Genomic DNA, 14,947 nt, shown 5'->3' with positions numbered 1-14,947 from the left:
CAGCATTCCAAAGCCACCAATATAGGACGCATCCGAGTAGTGTCTTGTAGTTGTAGCTTGCTCTAGAGAAATGCTTGACGCTCTAACTCGAGAGAGCGCTCTAGTCCGACATTCCTTTACTCAAAACTATCATGGCGCTTTGCACTCAATAGATTACTGATCTAATCGAGGCTGTTTCCTTAGCAAAGCATCGGCTCAATAACGGACTTGGTGTGTTTTAGTAATTTGCTCCTGATTTGGAAGTGAGAAGATTACACTTGACATCGTGGAAAACTTGCACAACATTATTTATTTTTAGGTATAATGGCTCTCCATAAACTTATGTTCTTATATGAATTTTGCCTGCTTTTGTCATACTTCTTACGCCCTTGTATGGCTTATATCCCTCATGGAATAATCGAAGGCTGTCAACTTTTAGGCCGGACACTGCGTACATGTTGATCTGGAACTCCAGGCCTATACTCATGCCAACTTCCGGATTGGATTCACTTGTGCTAAATGTGCCAGATAAGACAGGCGCTCTGTCTCTTTGCGAAAGTTTACCAATTTCCCAGCGGATAGACTGTGTAAAGACAATAACAGTCAATGACATGCTATCTATTGACCATCACGAAATGTGTAGCTATTACCTTATTGGCGGGATCATACATGTATTGCCCAGAGTTGCATGTTGCGTTGACGCTCGTTGTGCTTTTTGGCATAGGCAGTGTGAGCACAATCTTTTCAATGGGCTTTGCATCTGTTGATCTGGGATGAACAGTGATATCGAATCGACCTCCGTTTTTAGTGGGCATGATTTGCGGTTTGATTTGTAGCGGCATGGCTTGATAGGGTGACAAAGATGCTCTGCAATTTATATCAGAGTCAATATCAAATCCTCTCTTTGCAGCTGGATAACATATACCTGTATGACATGAGCTTGAAATGTCCATCAGGAGGGACAAAAGACAAGACTTTTTCGCTGTCCCATTTACGATATCTAGGTCAAAAGCATCAGTTGACTATCCTCTGCTCTGCACCAGAATTCATAGTACATCTTACCTTACACAGGGATGGAAGCTCACATCATCAATCACCTTGGCATTTACAAAATTCAACGACAGATCAGGCATGCCACTCAACTTGCTATTTGCTTGCACATTGCCATGCGCTTCGCAAGATACAGCTGTACCATTACTATCCAACGTGTCAGGGCCATATCCTCACCAAATCCTTTGCTATACTTACGCTGCGATGGTAGCGTCAATTTCCTCGATAATATCAAAATAGATTTCATTTTGTGTGTATTTGACACCAGCCTTTCTCCATGGTATGTTTGACATACTTTGAGGAAACTTGGGCGCCACGCTATATAAACCAAATCAGATTTCCTTTGCACAGCTCCACCTCTATTCTATCTTACCCTGCAGCTGCTCCTACGGTAGTCATCATCTTGTTCATGATGGTGGGTGGCATAATAATCTCCTTGAGGGCATTAGGTTCGGTTGTCAAGGGGTATCCATAATCCATCATTTCCTCCAACAACTAGCCAGATATGAGTATCAGTACCAAGGCAGCCACGTCCATGCAGCAGCAACTTCTTACCTGATACACAGTGACAAAGTTTTCTCTGATAGATGACTCTGATACCTCTCCCAGATAATCGGTCAGAATATCCATGATACGATGAATAAACTCAAACACCAGCATAGGATCCACTATTGCCTGCTGTCAGTCCCCTCATCTATGAACGCACTGATCTCGCGCAAACCTTCTCTTTCAACGGGACACAGCCAGGTTAAATCGTCTCTCAATACGTTCAGCAACCAATACTTGTTTGACTCCAATACAGGGGGGACATCCTCTCGAGTGAAATAAGGGTCCTTCATCGATAGGCCTTTGCCTCCATTGTTGTCTTCCATAGAACCAGGCAAAGAGTTTTTGAACTTGGTGCACTCGTCATTGAACACATCGACAATTTGTCTAGAAATGATGCCACGCCAGTGCTTTTCAATGATGATTTTACTAAAGCCAGATGCTCGAGTCAAACGCCATGTAGAGACTGTATCTGTGGCATGCTTACCCTTGGTTATTAATCACAAACAGCGAGTTAATCATCTTTAGGTCAAGAAATACGCGATGAAGCAGAACAAGTGTTTCGCTTTAAAGGAGTGTAATCTCTTATTCACACTCTTCTCGGGCTTGATTTTGTTGCGCAGAACTGTTTGGTGACTCCTTTCGCCTTAATAAGGCTTTCTGTGGATCGTTCAATATGGCTAAAAACCTGCTTGATGTGGCAAAAAAAAAAGCTTTTTTTCTCTTTTCTTTGGCTGTCTACAAGAGATAGTATTCAAGAGACGTCTTTGTTCGATTCTCGCACAATTTTACCAATACAATTATTTAATCTCCTTGATTGCATGCACATGAATATCTCAAAATGCCTGACACAACGACAACGACACCATCTCCACAACCTCCATTAGAAACTGAAAACAGCAGCGAACAACCTTCCGAAGAGTTATTGAACATTGACAAGAATGAAGAGTAGGTTGCAGTATAGCACAGTAGGGAGAGTTTCCTGTTGTACTTACGTTGACTCTATAGCTATCAATCAGTCCTACAAGCATTGCAAGTGCTGAAGCAGCAGTTGACAATCGCTACTAATGATGTACAGGTGCTTGGCACTCTGAAATCTGAAGCACTCGAGGATCCCTATACGTTCATTGGCAACCTGAGGAAAAAGGTAAGCCAACAAAACCTGCCATTCGTCTTTCAACTGTCTAATGTGTTATTGTAGACATCCAAGAGCAAGATGCCAAAATTACAAAAAGTGGTTGCTGTGCCCAACATCAATTGGAATAAATACCGCTTTTTGCCTGAATCAAGAATCGTGCAACAGCAGGCTGCTTTAAATGATTTGATATTACAGACCAAACGATCTGCTTACTGCGTAAAGTATCTTCAATATAGAACTAGACCATCATCGACTCATGCTAATTTTATAGAACATCTTGGACACATCGATGGAATATACCACCAATGCCACAACACCTGTCGCTGTAAAAAATCTTCAGCAAGAATTAGTGAGGGCAACACAAGCCATGCGTCAAATCCCCTCACGTGCCAATTCCGTTTCAGACTTTTCAGAGGATGAAGATGATTCAGAGAGCGTCGCAACGAAAGCAACACCTAGATTAAAGACGACCCCTAGATCAATACGCGGTATAGCACCACCATCAGAGAGACGGACCGTGTCTGGAAAAGGCAAAGGAAAAAGGAGAACATCCACTGTTCAAACTGGAAGAGATTTGCAGTCGAGCACCATGGACATGTCAGAAACAGAAAGGTAACATTTTGCAGTCGGAGAGCATACTCATATAGGCATTTTATCTCATTCAAATACTAGTCCTATTAGATCAAGACTTCAATCAATCGAGCCTCGTACACCCGATGAATATACACCTGTGGAAACAAATTCAGTAAGTTGGATATTGATTGGATTCAAGTGCATTTGTATTCATGACAACATTCAGGACGATCCATCTCGTGCTCCGACATTCAAGCAGCCTTGGTCAGACCAAGAACAGGTATACAGTGGTACAGACGAGAAGCCAAGAGACAACAACTCACACTACTGACAATAGGAACGTTTGCAAGAGCTTTTGATCACTTTTCCAGACGAACCTGTGCAGGCTCAGCGATTCAATAAAATATCCAAAGCATTAGGCACGCGAACACCACGGCAAGTGGCGAGCAGAGTGCAGAAATACTTTATCAAGTTGGCTAAAATGGGGTTACCTGTTCCTGGAAGAATCACTATTCCTGTAAGTAAAAAAAAAAAAAAAAAAAAAAGCTCTCTTTGATCAATAAGGTTCATACTTACATTCCTGCGTGGCATTTTCTTAGCCTTCGTGTATGCCTAAAGGCGATAACGGTATCAAAAAAGTAAAAACGAAAGCAAAACCCAAAAATCAAGGTCGCATCTCCAAACCTGCTGCCCCTCCTGCATTACGCACCACGGGTGTTGGCTACAACAGTGCTATATCTGGTGGCATTACAAATACAAGAATCTCCGGTGGCCATTATGCGAATACAACGGGCCCTCCAGCTGTGTACATGTCAGACGATGAGGAGGATTCAAATGTCAAGGAAATGATGCGCAATGTAAGTCCCGTATGGACCATGCTTCTTTTCTTTTGCTGATTACGATGGTGATTTAGGCGACGAATGGAACAACTGAAACGAGTGATCTAGTGATTCACGAAGGGTTTGCCGTAAGTGATCCTAACTTTGCACTAAATGCGTGTACTCAACTTTGTCTCATTTAGTGTGATTCTTGTGGCGCAGAGCCCATTGTAGGTGTATTGTACAAATGTACCATGTGCGATATGAGCGAAGAAGTTGATCTATGTGGCAATTGCATGGAAAAAGGCACATTTACAAATGGTAATCAATTGCAGCAGCTATTAAATCATACATGAAATATTAACTCGACATGTAGATCACCATACACTAGACCATACATTTGAAGCGGTGCGCACTGCAAATCCACTACCGTATTATGCTGATAACGACTATAAATCACCCGAACACTTGGGAGAGTATAGTTATCTTGGATTCTAGCTGTATCATAATATAATAAATTTATAGATCCTAAACACTTTTAAATCCTCAAAAAGAAAAGAAGTTAATCTAATAAGTATTTTGATAGACTGGCGTTATTAAATATAGAATGCAAGGAGAATAGCATGGCTAACGATAGTGTTATGTAATTTGCCGCCTACTTTTCATACGCTTCAAAAGCATCTATTCTTACTGTTGTATTGCCTTCATGATGAAAAGGGCATTGAGTTTGCCAGCCGACCCCATTAGCTGCCAAAATTAGTTTCAACTCAGACTCATATTCTACTCCAGATTGGACAGATTCTAGTAGTTTTTCGACTTGATTCAACTCTTTTGCCAGATTCGACTATACAGAGTATGATGATCATCTCATGCTTCCTAATACATTCTTGGAGTGCTTTTCAAGGCGCACCCAATGGTATCAAGTAACATAGATGTTTTGAATAAACTTATTGAGCAATTTATGAAAATATGGAAAGAGGTTTCTGGCCAAAATGTCGAAATTTTACATACCAAAGTTCCACAAAGATGATTTCAGTGGCTACGTTGGATCAACAGAAACATTTTGATTCAAGATATACCATAGTAAAAGTCTCCATTATCAAGGCAAAAAACGCGATTGTTTAATTTTCGATGAAAACCATGAGGGGTACCTCATGCTTTTTGATTGATTTTTGGCCATGTTTTTTGGGTCTTCAAAAAGTTGAGCAAAGGTGTCAGGAAGTAAGTGCTAGGTGAGAGCAATTGTTTGGTGCTATTCTGACCATTTAAAACGGCCTTGAACACAAGAAAATACAGCTCAAATCCACTCGAATTTTGCTGTATCAGGGACACTAAGGACTAAAAAGGGGAAATATTAGTATGCTGCTTGCTCGTATATGAAGTAGCTATGCGTATATGGATGTAAAGCATCACATAAGAATGAGACTCACAGATAATATGAAGGGTTTTTATGTGTAAGTGGAGGGCCAAAATGAAAGTGTCAGTATTTTGATAAGATACGCAAGGGCAGTCGGTAGCGCGAGCTGCTGCAGCGCCGGTAGGTTCTCACCGAAGCGAAGCGAAAGTAGAGAGCCATCCAAAGCATAAACGCACTTATAGTATAGATTAAAGTACCCTTGCTGAACATCACCTTCACTTTATATACTGGAAAACTATATTTTTAAAAAATAGACAAGCCAACCACATTGTTTCAAAGAATTGAGAGCTGGACAAAGGTGAATAAAACTACCGAAGAAGCCGACAATGGGAAGGGGGGGTTTACCGTAGCGAAGCAAAGGTGCAAACCCATGGTAATTAGGTATTGAATCCAATACTTGATAGCATTGGTTTTAATGACAGCTTTACCGTTGCGAAGCAAAGGTGCAAAACATATGACAACCAAGCATGTAATTTGTTGAGTCTGTAGAGCTACGTGAGTTCAGTAACTCAGCAGTAGTCGAGTTATATATAGTGATTATGAAAGTTCGTGCTTGTGAATGACGATGATGGATTTGTGAATTGTATTATCGTAACTGAACTGCTGATCGGATCCTTCATAACGATCGATATTGAACATACAAAACTCGATGTATTGAGTCATTTAACAACAAGATGGATTGATTGTTTTAGCGATGATAATTTAGTATAAATAAGATGTGCTTGAATCAGTTAGTAAATCATTAAGTTTTCGTATCCGGTTACTTTTTAGTCTTCCTTTGAAATCTATCTTAATTTGTTAATATCGTACCTGTGGATACAACATAATCCAACGTTAGTTAGCATTATTGGTTTATATGAGGGCTTGATCGCAGTGAAGCGAAGGTGCAAAGCCTTAGTATTCAAACAACAAATTTGATTTCTCATTCCCTAAATTAATAATTGATCGTTTGAAATCTACTTATTATATAGCAGATTTTTAGTATTACTGTTTGAAATGTTTACAGCGACAGCCCGCAGGACGGCACCATCGTCGAGCGTAGAGAGATTACATCCAACTCAGCATTTGGTAATATTAGTCTTAATGGGTTTTACCGTAGCCAAGCAAACGTGTAAAACTATAGTATTCAAGCAGCAAATTCGGTTTCTTATTTCCATTATTATCAAACTTACCAACAACATAGCACATCAAAATTTGCATGAAATAGCTTTACCAAAATCAATATGCCTCCTATTCAAATTAAAAATTGCACAGGCTATGGAACTACCCTTCCAGTAAATTGCAGTTACCAAAGATGTGATTCATGCTGTGTAAATAAAAGCTATTGTAAAGCAAAACACAACCAAATTGGATGGTTTTCAAGCCTTCGTATCTTGACATGTAGACCTTTCTGAGCCGCCAGAATAACGTCAAACAATTGTACTTGAGTAGTAGTAACTTACTGGCCCCTTTGCTCAACTTTTTGAAGACCCAAAAAACATGGCCAAAAATCGACCAAAAAGTATGAGGGGTACCTCATGGTTTTCATCGAAAATTAAATGATCGCATTTTTGACCTCGAAAATGAACACTTTTACTATGATATGTATTGGGTTAAAATGTTTACCATTGAGTAGGTTGGTTTTTATTGGAATTCTGTATATGATACAAATAATGATGTGATGAAATGAAGGTGTGCGGGGGGTATTTACAACTAGGAAATGTGTTTTATGTATAAGGTGGGATTAGTAAAAGGGAGCAAGAGGAGCAGTTACTGCTTCTTCAGGCTGGAGATGTTTGTATGGTGGTGATCACGGTTCATGGCATCAATGCCCTTCTCGCAAACCAAGATAGACTGGACCCATTCGTTTTGCAAGACTTGTTCTGCAGTGATACGCGTGTCAGGGTTGGGGTCCAGCATACGATAAATGAGTTCACGCATTGAATCAGGAAATTTTTTGAAATTTGGAAACGAGTGAGTGACACTGTGACGAAGGTAGTTGCGGAATTCGCGATCGGATTTCTTGTCAGCACGAATCCAAGCATGGCCACCACGCCACATGGAATACATGACAATGCCCGCCGACCAGATATCCGCATTAGCGCCCCAATACTCGTGGTCCTTTTCAAACGCTTCAGGCGCAATGTAAGGTTCAGAGCCCACCAGACCACGGCTTTTGTGGCCCGTCTTTTCCCAAGCACAACGAAAGACATCCGAGACACCAAAATCAGTGATTTTTAATTTGCCGTCCAGCGTCAGTAAAAGATTTTCAGGCTTGATATCACGATGAGCAACGCCCACAGAATGAAGGTACGCCAAACCCTGCATCATTTGTTTGAAGCAGCAAGACAATTCCACATCGGTCATGTGCTCTGACATGATGACAGAGAACAGATCGCCACCGGGGCAATATTCCATCACTGTGCAGTAACGACTCTGATCGTCCAGTACCAAATCAATTGTCTCCACCACATTTACATGACGAAAGGTAGAGGAGATGCAGAATTCACTGGTCAGCTTTTTCATGTATTCCTTCTCAGATTCAGTCTTGTTGCGCTTTCGGAATTGCTTGATGGCATACAGCTTGGAAGACTTGTTGCCTTGAGAATCAGAGGTGGGAATGATCTTCTTGCTTCGACACACAGAGATGACGGCAGTTGAACCTTTGCCCAGTCGTTTATAGCATTCGCCATATTCCCGAAGATTGGTTGTATTCAGGCGATGCAATTTGCTAGTCCCTGCTGATACGGAATCACTGATAGAGTCGCAGCTCTTGACGGTGGTGAGTGTCTGTCTGGACGGCGATGGAGATAGCTGAACAGGTGTGCTACTCGAGGACGTATCGTCTGTTAATTTCGTGCTGTGCTGTGTGTGTTTTGCTTGATGCTGATCCGATCTTGATTGCTGCTGAGACTGATGGTGCATGTGTAATTGCTTCCACAGCCAACTTTTGCCTTCCTCAAATGTTGTGTCCGTCGATGAAGTGACAGATGAGTCCCTCGAATTCCGTCTGCTAGTTTGTGTCGAACAGATTCTGGAGCTGGGCTTACCGTGAGACTTTTGCTGAGGCAAATGGAAGATATTGGATAGATGAACCATAGTTGTTTTGACGGAGAAGGACAAGGAGGGAAAGTGCAGGGAAAGAAAGATAAGAATACGTAAAAAAAAAAAAAAAAAAAAAAAAAGCCTTTTCTTTGTACGGTAAAAGAAACTATATCAATTCTTTTTCTCCTTTTTTGTATCTGCTTCTGATTTGTTTGTAAGATGTCAAGGTGGAAGAAACGTCTGAAAAATTTGATTTAAATTTTTGACTGAAAGAAGAAAAAGGAAACGGCACAAATGTTGTGGCCAGGTATTTATATCAACTAGAGAAAAAATTTACTAAATGTTACCCTTGGGATGCGAAGAAAAAAGCCTCAAGAAATCAAATCATTAAATGGAAACATTTTGATCGGAGACAATGCCTTAACATGGCAAAAGCATTCATAATCCAGGATGCTCATGTCCAATCAAGTAGGTTTCATATGTCAGCAACTTTGATTTCATAGCATTGATTCGACTCGGGCCTTTTTCAGATGGTTTAAATGGGTACAAGCACCTTAAACTTTTGGGATTTATTTTGCCTAAAATGGACATTTATAGTAGCACACCTTGTCAAAAGATACTGATACGAAATCCGCAAAATGCAGCCTCTGAGAAGGTTTGCATCATACAGCACCAACAGCTGAAAGGGGCTACTTTTTAAAGCTGTATTTGGTAATTTTCAAGATGCCAGGGGTGAGTGTCGACGGTGCGATGATATCAGAATTTTGTAACTGAAAAATTAACTCAAATCCTTATCCAGTGAAGCTATATTTGCCATTTTTAAACAAATTATCAGAAACGAGGTTACAATAAACATTGACTGCATAACCTTTAATGCAATAATTAGTGCTCCCTGTTCAAAGCGGAAGCTTTCTTACGGGAATCGATGGCCATCAGATGATTTAGTAGTTGGCTTTCAATTCAATCTTTCATCGTTTTCCCATGCCATGTATTAGTTGTAATCTACTACAGAAGAGACGTCTTGTGAAATCAAGAGGACGAGATGCTCTGAGAAACAGGAGTCATCGTTAATAGCGAAGAAAACAAGAACATCACAATAACGTTTGCACAACGCATGGTGTGTTATGGTATCCTACCCATGTATTGAAATTTTGCGTTTTCATCTTCCAATGTTACTGAGAACCCTTCATAAACCATCCGTAGCTGTGTATCTAACTCTGTTGGGATGCTCCACGTTAGCACCTATGGAGAAAATTCCTACACGGGTGTACAGCGTACTTGCAAGACCTGTTACTGCCCAAGAGTAAGCAGAACACAGCTTAATTAAGATACGTTTGAGCCGTAATTTCTCGAGCTGAAAGCCGTTTTAAACTGCCGGAATAGCACCTAACAATTCCTCTCGCCTAGCAGTAACTGTCAGATACCTTTGCTCAGCTTTTTTTTTTTTTTTTTTTTTTTTTTGGTCGTCGAAAATCGAACAAAAACCATGAGGGATACCTCATGATTTTCATCGAAAATCGAACGATCGCATTTTTGACCTTGAAAATGAAGACTTTTATTATGACATGTATTGAATCAAAATGTTTCTTTCGATCCAAAGTAACACCTGAAACTGCTTTTGTGAGACTTTCATAAACAAAACCTTGACATTTTGGCCAAAAACGTCAATTTCTATCTTCAAAAATTGCTCAATAAACTTGTTCAAAACATCTACTTTAATTGGTACCATCGGATGCGCCTTGAAAAGTACTTCAAGAAAGCATAAAGGGGGGTATAGACGGATCACCACTTTTCATATAGTCGAATCTGGCGAAATAAGTCGAATCGAGTTCAAAAAAGTTCGAAATTGAACAAATCAGGATAGAAATTCATAAGCGGAGGTCTAATTGTTTTGGCTGCTGCTGGTGGTTGGTGGCAAAATGCCTTTCTTCATGAAGACGAACGATGTTTGTGATGCTGATGCGAAGGAGATTGCGATTATAGCTTAGCTTACCTACTGTATTTTGCTTTCATTGTGAATTCTCATATCTAATAGATTTAAATGATGCAGATTGCTCACTTGAATGCGAAATTCAATGCTAAATGTCACTGTGAGTGTGATCCACAGATGATGTCGACAACGATAACACTCTGCATGGTGCTGAGCTACGTTAAAGAGTGTTTCGACCAAGTAAAGTGCCATCAACGACCTTTCAATGACAAATCCCCATCAACTCTTCCATATACAGTGGCTCAAAGCAACACCGTAGAGCTTGATTAAAATATTTCCCTTTGAGGTAAATCGAGACGCACATTTAGCCTTTTCGTCTCTCCACAAACCCACATCACATCAAACACTTGATCCTCGCACTGACTGACAAGCCTCCAAATATAAATATAATTAACAATAAAAGAATGTTTTCCCTTTTTTTATTAATTATGAAAGAGATGCAACGTAATTAAAGAATTTAAGCAGATTCCTCCATGACGTTACGCTCGGAAACGTAGATACCATCCAAGAACTTACGGATATCCTTGTTCTTGACGAGACAAGATTGTTGAATATCAGCAGCAGATTGAGAGACGTTTTCCAAAGAGTTACCAGTCAAGGTAAGCTCATCCTTTTGGTTCTTGGAAGCGGCAACAGTGACACCTTCACGCATCTTGACGTGGAAGACAACCTTTTGACCCAAGAAGTTACGGATCTCAACAGCATCAGCAGCATCGTTAATGATAACGTTGATGGGGAAATGAGCGTAGACATAACGCAACTTGTATTCGAAACCCTTGGTGACACCAACAATCATGTTGTTGATCAAAGAGCGAACAGTACGGATACAGGCAACGTGCTTACGGAGACCGTGGTGGACAACAAACTTGATCTTTTGACCAACAACGGTGATCTCAATGTTCAAGTGACGGAGGTTCTTGGTGAGAACACCACGGGGACCCTCAACAGTAACTTGACGAGACTTGATGGAAACGGTAACACCCTCAGGGATGGCGAGTTCGTCTGACTTGTAGATATCCTTCATTGTAAAATTACGCCCTGCATCAACGGTTAGTATACAGTGCTGGTGTTATAGTGTAATGTGTGTGTGTGTGTGTGTGTGTGTGTGTATGTATGAGTATGGTGTGATGAACATGTCAGGCTGGCCACTATCCTACTATTTGAATCCATCCATCCATCCACGTTGCAATCCATCATTTGCAAGAGAGACATCCATCCATCCATATCAATCACAACAACAACAGCAGCAGCAGCAGCACCATCATCATCATCATTACAAGTCATCAAACGTACCAGATGCTTTTGGAGAAGGGGAAAAGAGGAGGATCTAAACGATCATGGATATTTTCATTCTTAATTCCGTTTGCCTGTGCCCGTTGCTGGTGTGGTGTGCCGTGATGGTGTCGATTTTTTTTTTCCTTGCCCGCTTTCCCCGAGCAATTCAAGTTGGCTGTACAAGGACAACATGAGGTGGCTTATGTCAGATCAATAATATGGATTGATTTAGTAGATAACTACGATGTTTATTTGATATGTTGATGTGTGTACATGATGGATAATTGCAAAAGATATGTATTGTATATATATAAATGTTAGAATGCTTTAGTATTATAGCGAATGCTGATTTAACGAACAAATCTTGGTTTGGGAGTCTCATCCAAACAGTCTCGACAATAGACCAAGCATAAACCAGTTTCCTTGTTCACTGTCATATGGGCATCCGAGTCCATTTGCTTCTTGCAGCCAGTGCAGCGCAAGCATTTCTTGTGCCATCGACTAGCATTGGGTCCAGGTTGAGTGTCTGAAAATGGCATGCTTTCATTGCAACGAGCACATGTACGCACACCACCCAAGCGAGGCAGCACCTTCTTTCTTGATTTGAAAATATCGCTGGGTGTGGTAATTGTAGAGTTTCTACGGGGAGCAGCTCCCTTGCTATTATCCGTATCTGTGTTGATTTTTAGGTCAGACTTGACAGCTCTCTTTGTAGTAGTGGCAGCAGACATTGGTTTGGTGGTAGTGGGTGTACAATGGTCACAGTAAAGCTTGTCTTGATGCTTGATGAGCTTGCGATCTGTGGGCACCGTCTTGTTGCATCCAGCACATAAGAGACACTATGAAATAAGCTTGATGAGTATACCAATTTTATACATGCAACGAAAAACAACATACCTCTTTATGGTAAAAGTTATTGGAGAGCTCCAAACATGTATTGGTCACTGGCTTGGAGCATGTGCTACACATGACCATGGTGGGCTCAGGAGCAATCACAACATCCTGCTTTTTCTGTAGCTCATTTGTAGTTGGGGCAGGAAACGATGTATCGGTAGGAGAAGAAGAGACAATGTCGAAATAGGCATTGTGAGGTGGTGGTGTGCGAGGATAGGCTTCGTCTTCTTCGCTGTGAGGCGTGCCTTGCCTGGATCCAACAGCAGAGACCGGAGAAGAAGACATGCTTGTTAAATCAGCAGCAGCACCAGCAGCAGCAGCAGTGGCCGATGGACATTCAATGTGATAAAAGTTCTTGCCATCTGTACAAAACTCCAAGCCATTGAATGTCTGATGACATTTGGCACAAAAGAGACAGTAAGTATGAAAACAGAGCACTTCCCCAGTGTGGATGCGAAGACCACGGTAATCCTTCTTGGAGACATGTTGGCCACACTCTTTGCATGGCTTCTTGACCACTCTTCTTCTACGAGGAGTGGATGCCGTGCTGGATGTCTTGGTGGGCTCAACAAAGGCAGCGGCTTGCGTGGACACAATGCTATCCATGCTAGCGTATGATGCAGTAGAGACAGAGGGAGATGTGGGACTCACACTACGGGATTTCATGGCTTCTTCAGCCAAAGCATTTGTAGAATTAAACATGGAGGATCTTCTGGTTCTCTGATATCTAAAATAGGGGTTCTCTGTGCTGGTGCTGGTGCTTGGAACTGTGTTAGTGACAGCAGAGGATCGAGAGGAGGAGGAAGCCAAGGAGGAGAGCACAGGCGTAGAGATACTGGGCGTGCCAGGTTTGGGTGACTGATTGACTTGCATTTGATCTTTGAGTTGGCATGTGCGACAAGATGGCTTGCCTTGTGAATCAATCGATGCCAGCATGGACTTCAATGGTGATTTGCAGTGGCTGCATTGAAAGCAGCAGCTGTGCCAGGTTTGATTATTGAACAGAGTTTGAATATCCGTGCGATCGACAGGCTTGCTACAGCCAGGACTTTGTTTATAAAAGCGTCAGTATCAAACACGACATGGGAACAAAAGATACACTTACCAAGCTAATTTCTCGGTCAAGCAGGGCTTGCAGTAGTAGGCCGAATTGTAGATGGAAAAGTTGTTGAGATCAGTCCATGAATTCTGCTTTCTCTGGCACTGGGCGCAGGATTTCATGTTGCTGTTATCTTTGGGTTGTTGCAAATCAAATTGAGGCATTGCTCTTTGTTGTCTGGTTCTGATGGGAGTGGAAGTGGATCCGAGACCAGCACCGCCGTTGAAGATGGCCTTTTTGCCATAGGTGTCTTGCCATTTGTCCGTGTTTGCTTGGCTCAGTCTTCTCTGGCTAGGAAACATGGCGGCTTTAGCTAGCAAGGAGGACGATGCCTCCGTTGTCTTCTTGTTGCTGGTCGTGGTAGTGGTAGAAGTGGACTGAATGGTTCTATAGCACTTGGGACAAGTGGAGGTGTTTGTGTATACGTTCTGGTTGCAGTAGGTACAAAAGCTCATGGTTGAAATAAGAGATGAAGAGGGCTCTTTGGGGAGGGGGGGGCAACATGGCAGCCATTATTTATGCTATTTCGTTTGTTATTGATTTATTACTATAATAGGCAATTTCCTTTTTGCTTTGATCTTTCTTTCTCTCTTTCTTTTACTCTAATTTTTTGTTTTATAAAGCAAGCATTTTGTTGTCGCTTTACTTGATTAGGATGGTTGTACAAATGTCATCATTCTGTTAGCCGTTGCTTTCAAGTGAATTTGGTAGGTATGTTGAGCTGATTTACACCATCATGTCATCATACGCACTCAGCTTTTTTTTATTAGCAAATGTTTACAGTGGCGTAAGTAGATCATGAAAGCTCACATGGCAGAGGCTAGACGACGAGTCTAATCTGACACAGTTGTACTACGCCTAGGGGTTCAAAGGATTCATTCTTCTGATTGCACATATTTCAGCCATTCCCCTATTCCACATTCTCATTTACATGATGCTATCAATCGCCACACGTACGATAGGACAAAGGGATCACTTGAAAGTGGATGGTCACGAGCATGTATACAAGGTATGTAGCATCAAATTGGTTTCAGACGGAAGTATAAAAGATGGCATAGTTGATCAGATGGAATAGTGTCATATCACAAGATGGGCAAAGCATTCTCAGTTCTCAACAGAATAAAGGGGCATCTAATTTATCATC

At 41.4% G+C, this 14,947-nt stretch overlaps 5 protein-coding genes across 5 annotated transcripts; 1 reads left to right on the top strand and 4 right to left on the bottom strand.

Annotated features, from left to right (window-relative positions):
• Positions 1 to 319: 319 nt before the first annotated feature.
• Positions 320 to 2,097, bottom strand: ATC70_006743 (uncharacterized protein; the record flags this gene model as incomplete). Its single annotated transcript, XM_064826014.1, has 9 exons — positions 320 to 562; positions 630 to 846; positions 905 to 979; positions 1,042 to 1,176; positions 1,228 to 1,347; positions 1,403 to 1,524; positions 1,585 to 1,697; positions 1,751 to 2,004; positions 2,063 to 2,097. The coding sequence occupies 9 exons, from the start codon at positions 2,095 to 2,097 to the stop codon at positions 320 to 322; spliced, it is 1,314 nt and encodes a 437-aa protein (XP_064687528.1).
• Positions 2,098 to 2,416: 319 nt separating this feature from the next.
• On the top strand, positions 2,417 to 4,602 carry ATC70_006742 (uncharacterized protein; the record flags this gene model as incomplete). The annotated part of the gene is made up of 11 exons (XM_064826013.1): positions 2,417 to 2,523; positions 2,584 to 2,722; positions 2,777 to 2,929; positions 2,985 to 3,325; positions 3,386 to 3,458; positions 3,513 to 3,566; positions 3,624 to 3,803; positions 3,886 to 4,143; positions 4,200 to 4,253; positions 4,308 to 4,425; positions 4,481 to 4,602. 11 exons carry the CDS (start codon positions 2,417 to 2,419, stop codon positions 4,600 to 4,602), a joined length of 1,599 nt encoding a protein of 532 aa, XP_064687527.1.
• Positions 4,603 to 7,270: 2,668 nt separating this feature from the next.
• Positions 7,271 to 8,599, bottom strand: ATC70_006741 (uncharacterized protein; the record flags this gene model as incomplete). Its single annotated transcript, XM_064826012.1, has 1 exon — positions 7,271 to 8,599. The coding sequence occupies one exon, from the start codon at positions 8,597 to 8,599 to the stop codon at positions 7,271 to 7,273; it is 1,329 nt and encodes a 442-aa protein (XP_064687526.1).
• A 2,393-nt stretch (positions 8,600 to 10,992) lies between these two features.
• Positions 10,993 to 11,559, bottom strand: ATC70_006740 (uncharacterized protein; the record flags this gene model as incomplete). The annotated part of the gene is made up of 1 exon (XM_064826011.1): positions 10,993 to 11,559. One exon carries the CDS (start codon positions 11,557 to 11,559, stop codon positions 10,993 to 10,995), a length of 567 nt encoding a protein of 188 aa, XP_064687525.1.
• A 601-nt stretch (positions 11,560 to 12,160) lies between these two features.
• On the bottom strand, positions 12,161 to 14,258 carry ATC70_006739 (uncharacterized protein; the record flags this gene model as incomplete). Its single annotated transcript, XM_064826010.1, has 3 exons — positions 12,161 to 12,649; positions 12,708 to 13,752; positions 13,810 to 14,258. The coding sequence occupies 3 exons, from the start codon at positions 14,256 to 14,258 to the stop codon at positions 12,161 to 12,163; spliced, it is 1,983 nt and encodes a 660-aa protein (XP_064687524.1).
• Positions 14,259 to 14,947: the final 689 nt, after the last annotated feature.

The sequence above is a fragment of the Mucor velutinosus genome (assembly GCF_035048745.1).
Source record: "Mucor velutinosus strain NIH1002 chromosome Unknown tig00001547, whole genome shotgun sequence".
NCBI lineage: Eukaryota > Fungi > Mucoromycota > Mucoromycetes > Mucorales > Mucoraceae > Mucor > Mucor velutinosus.
Note: the sequence above shows the minus strand (reverse complement) of the source record. Positions and strands in the feature narration are given on the sequence as shown.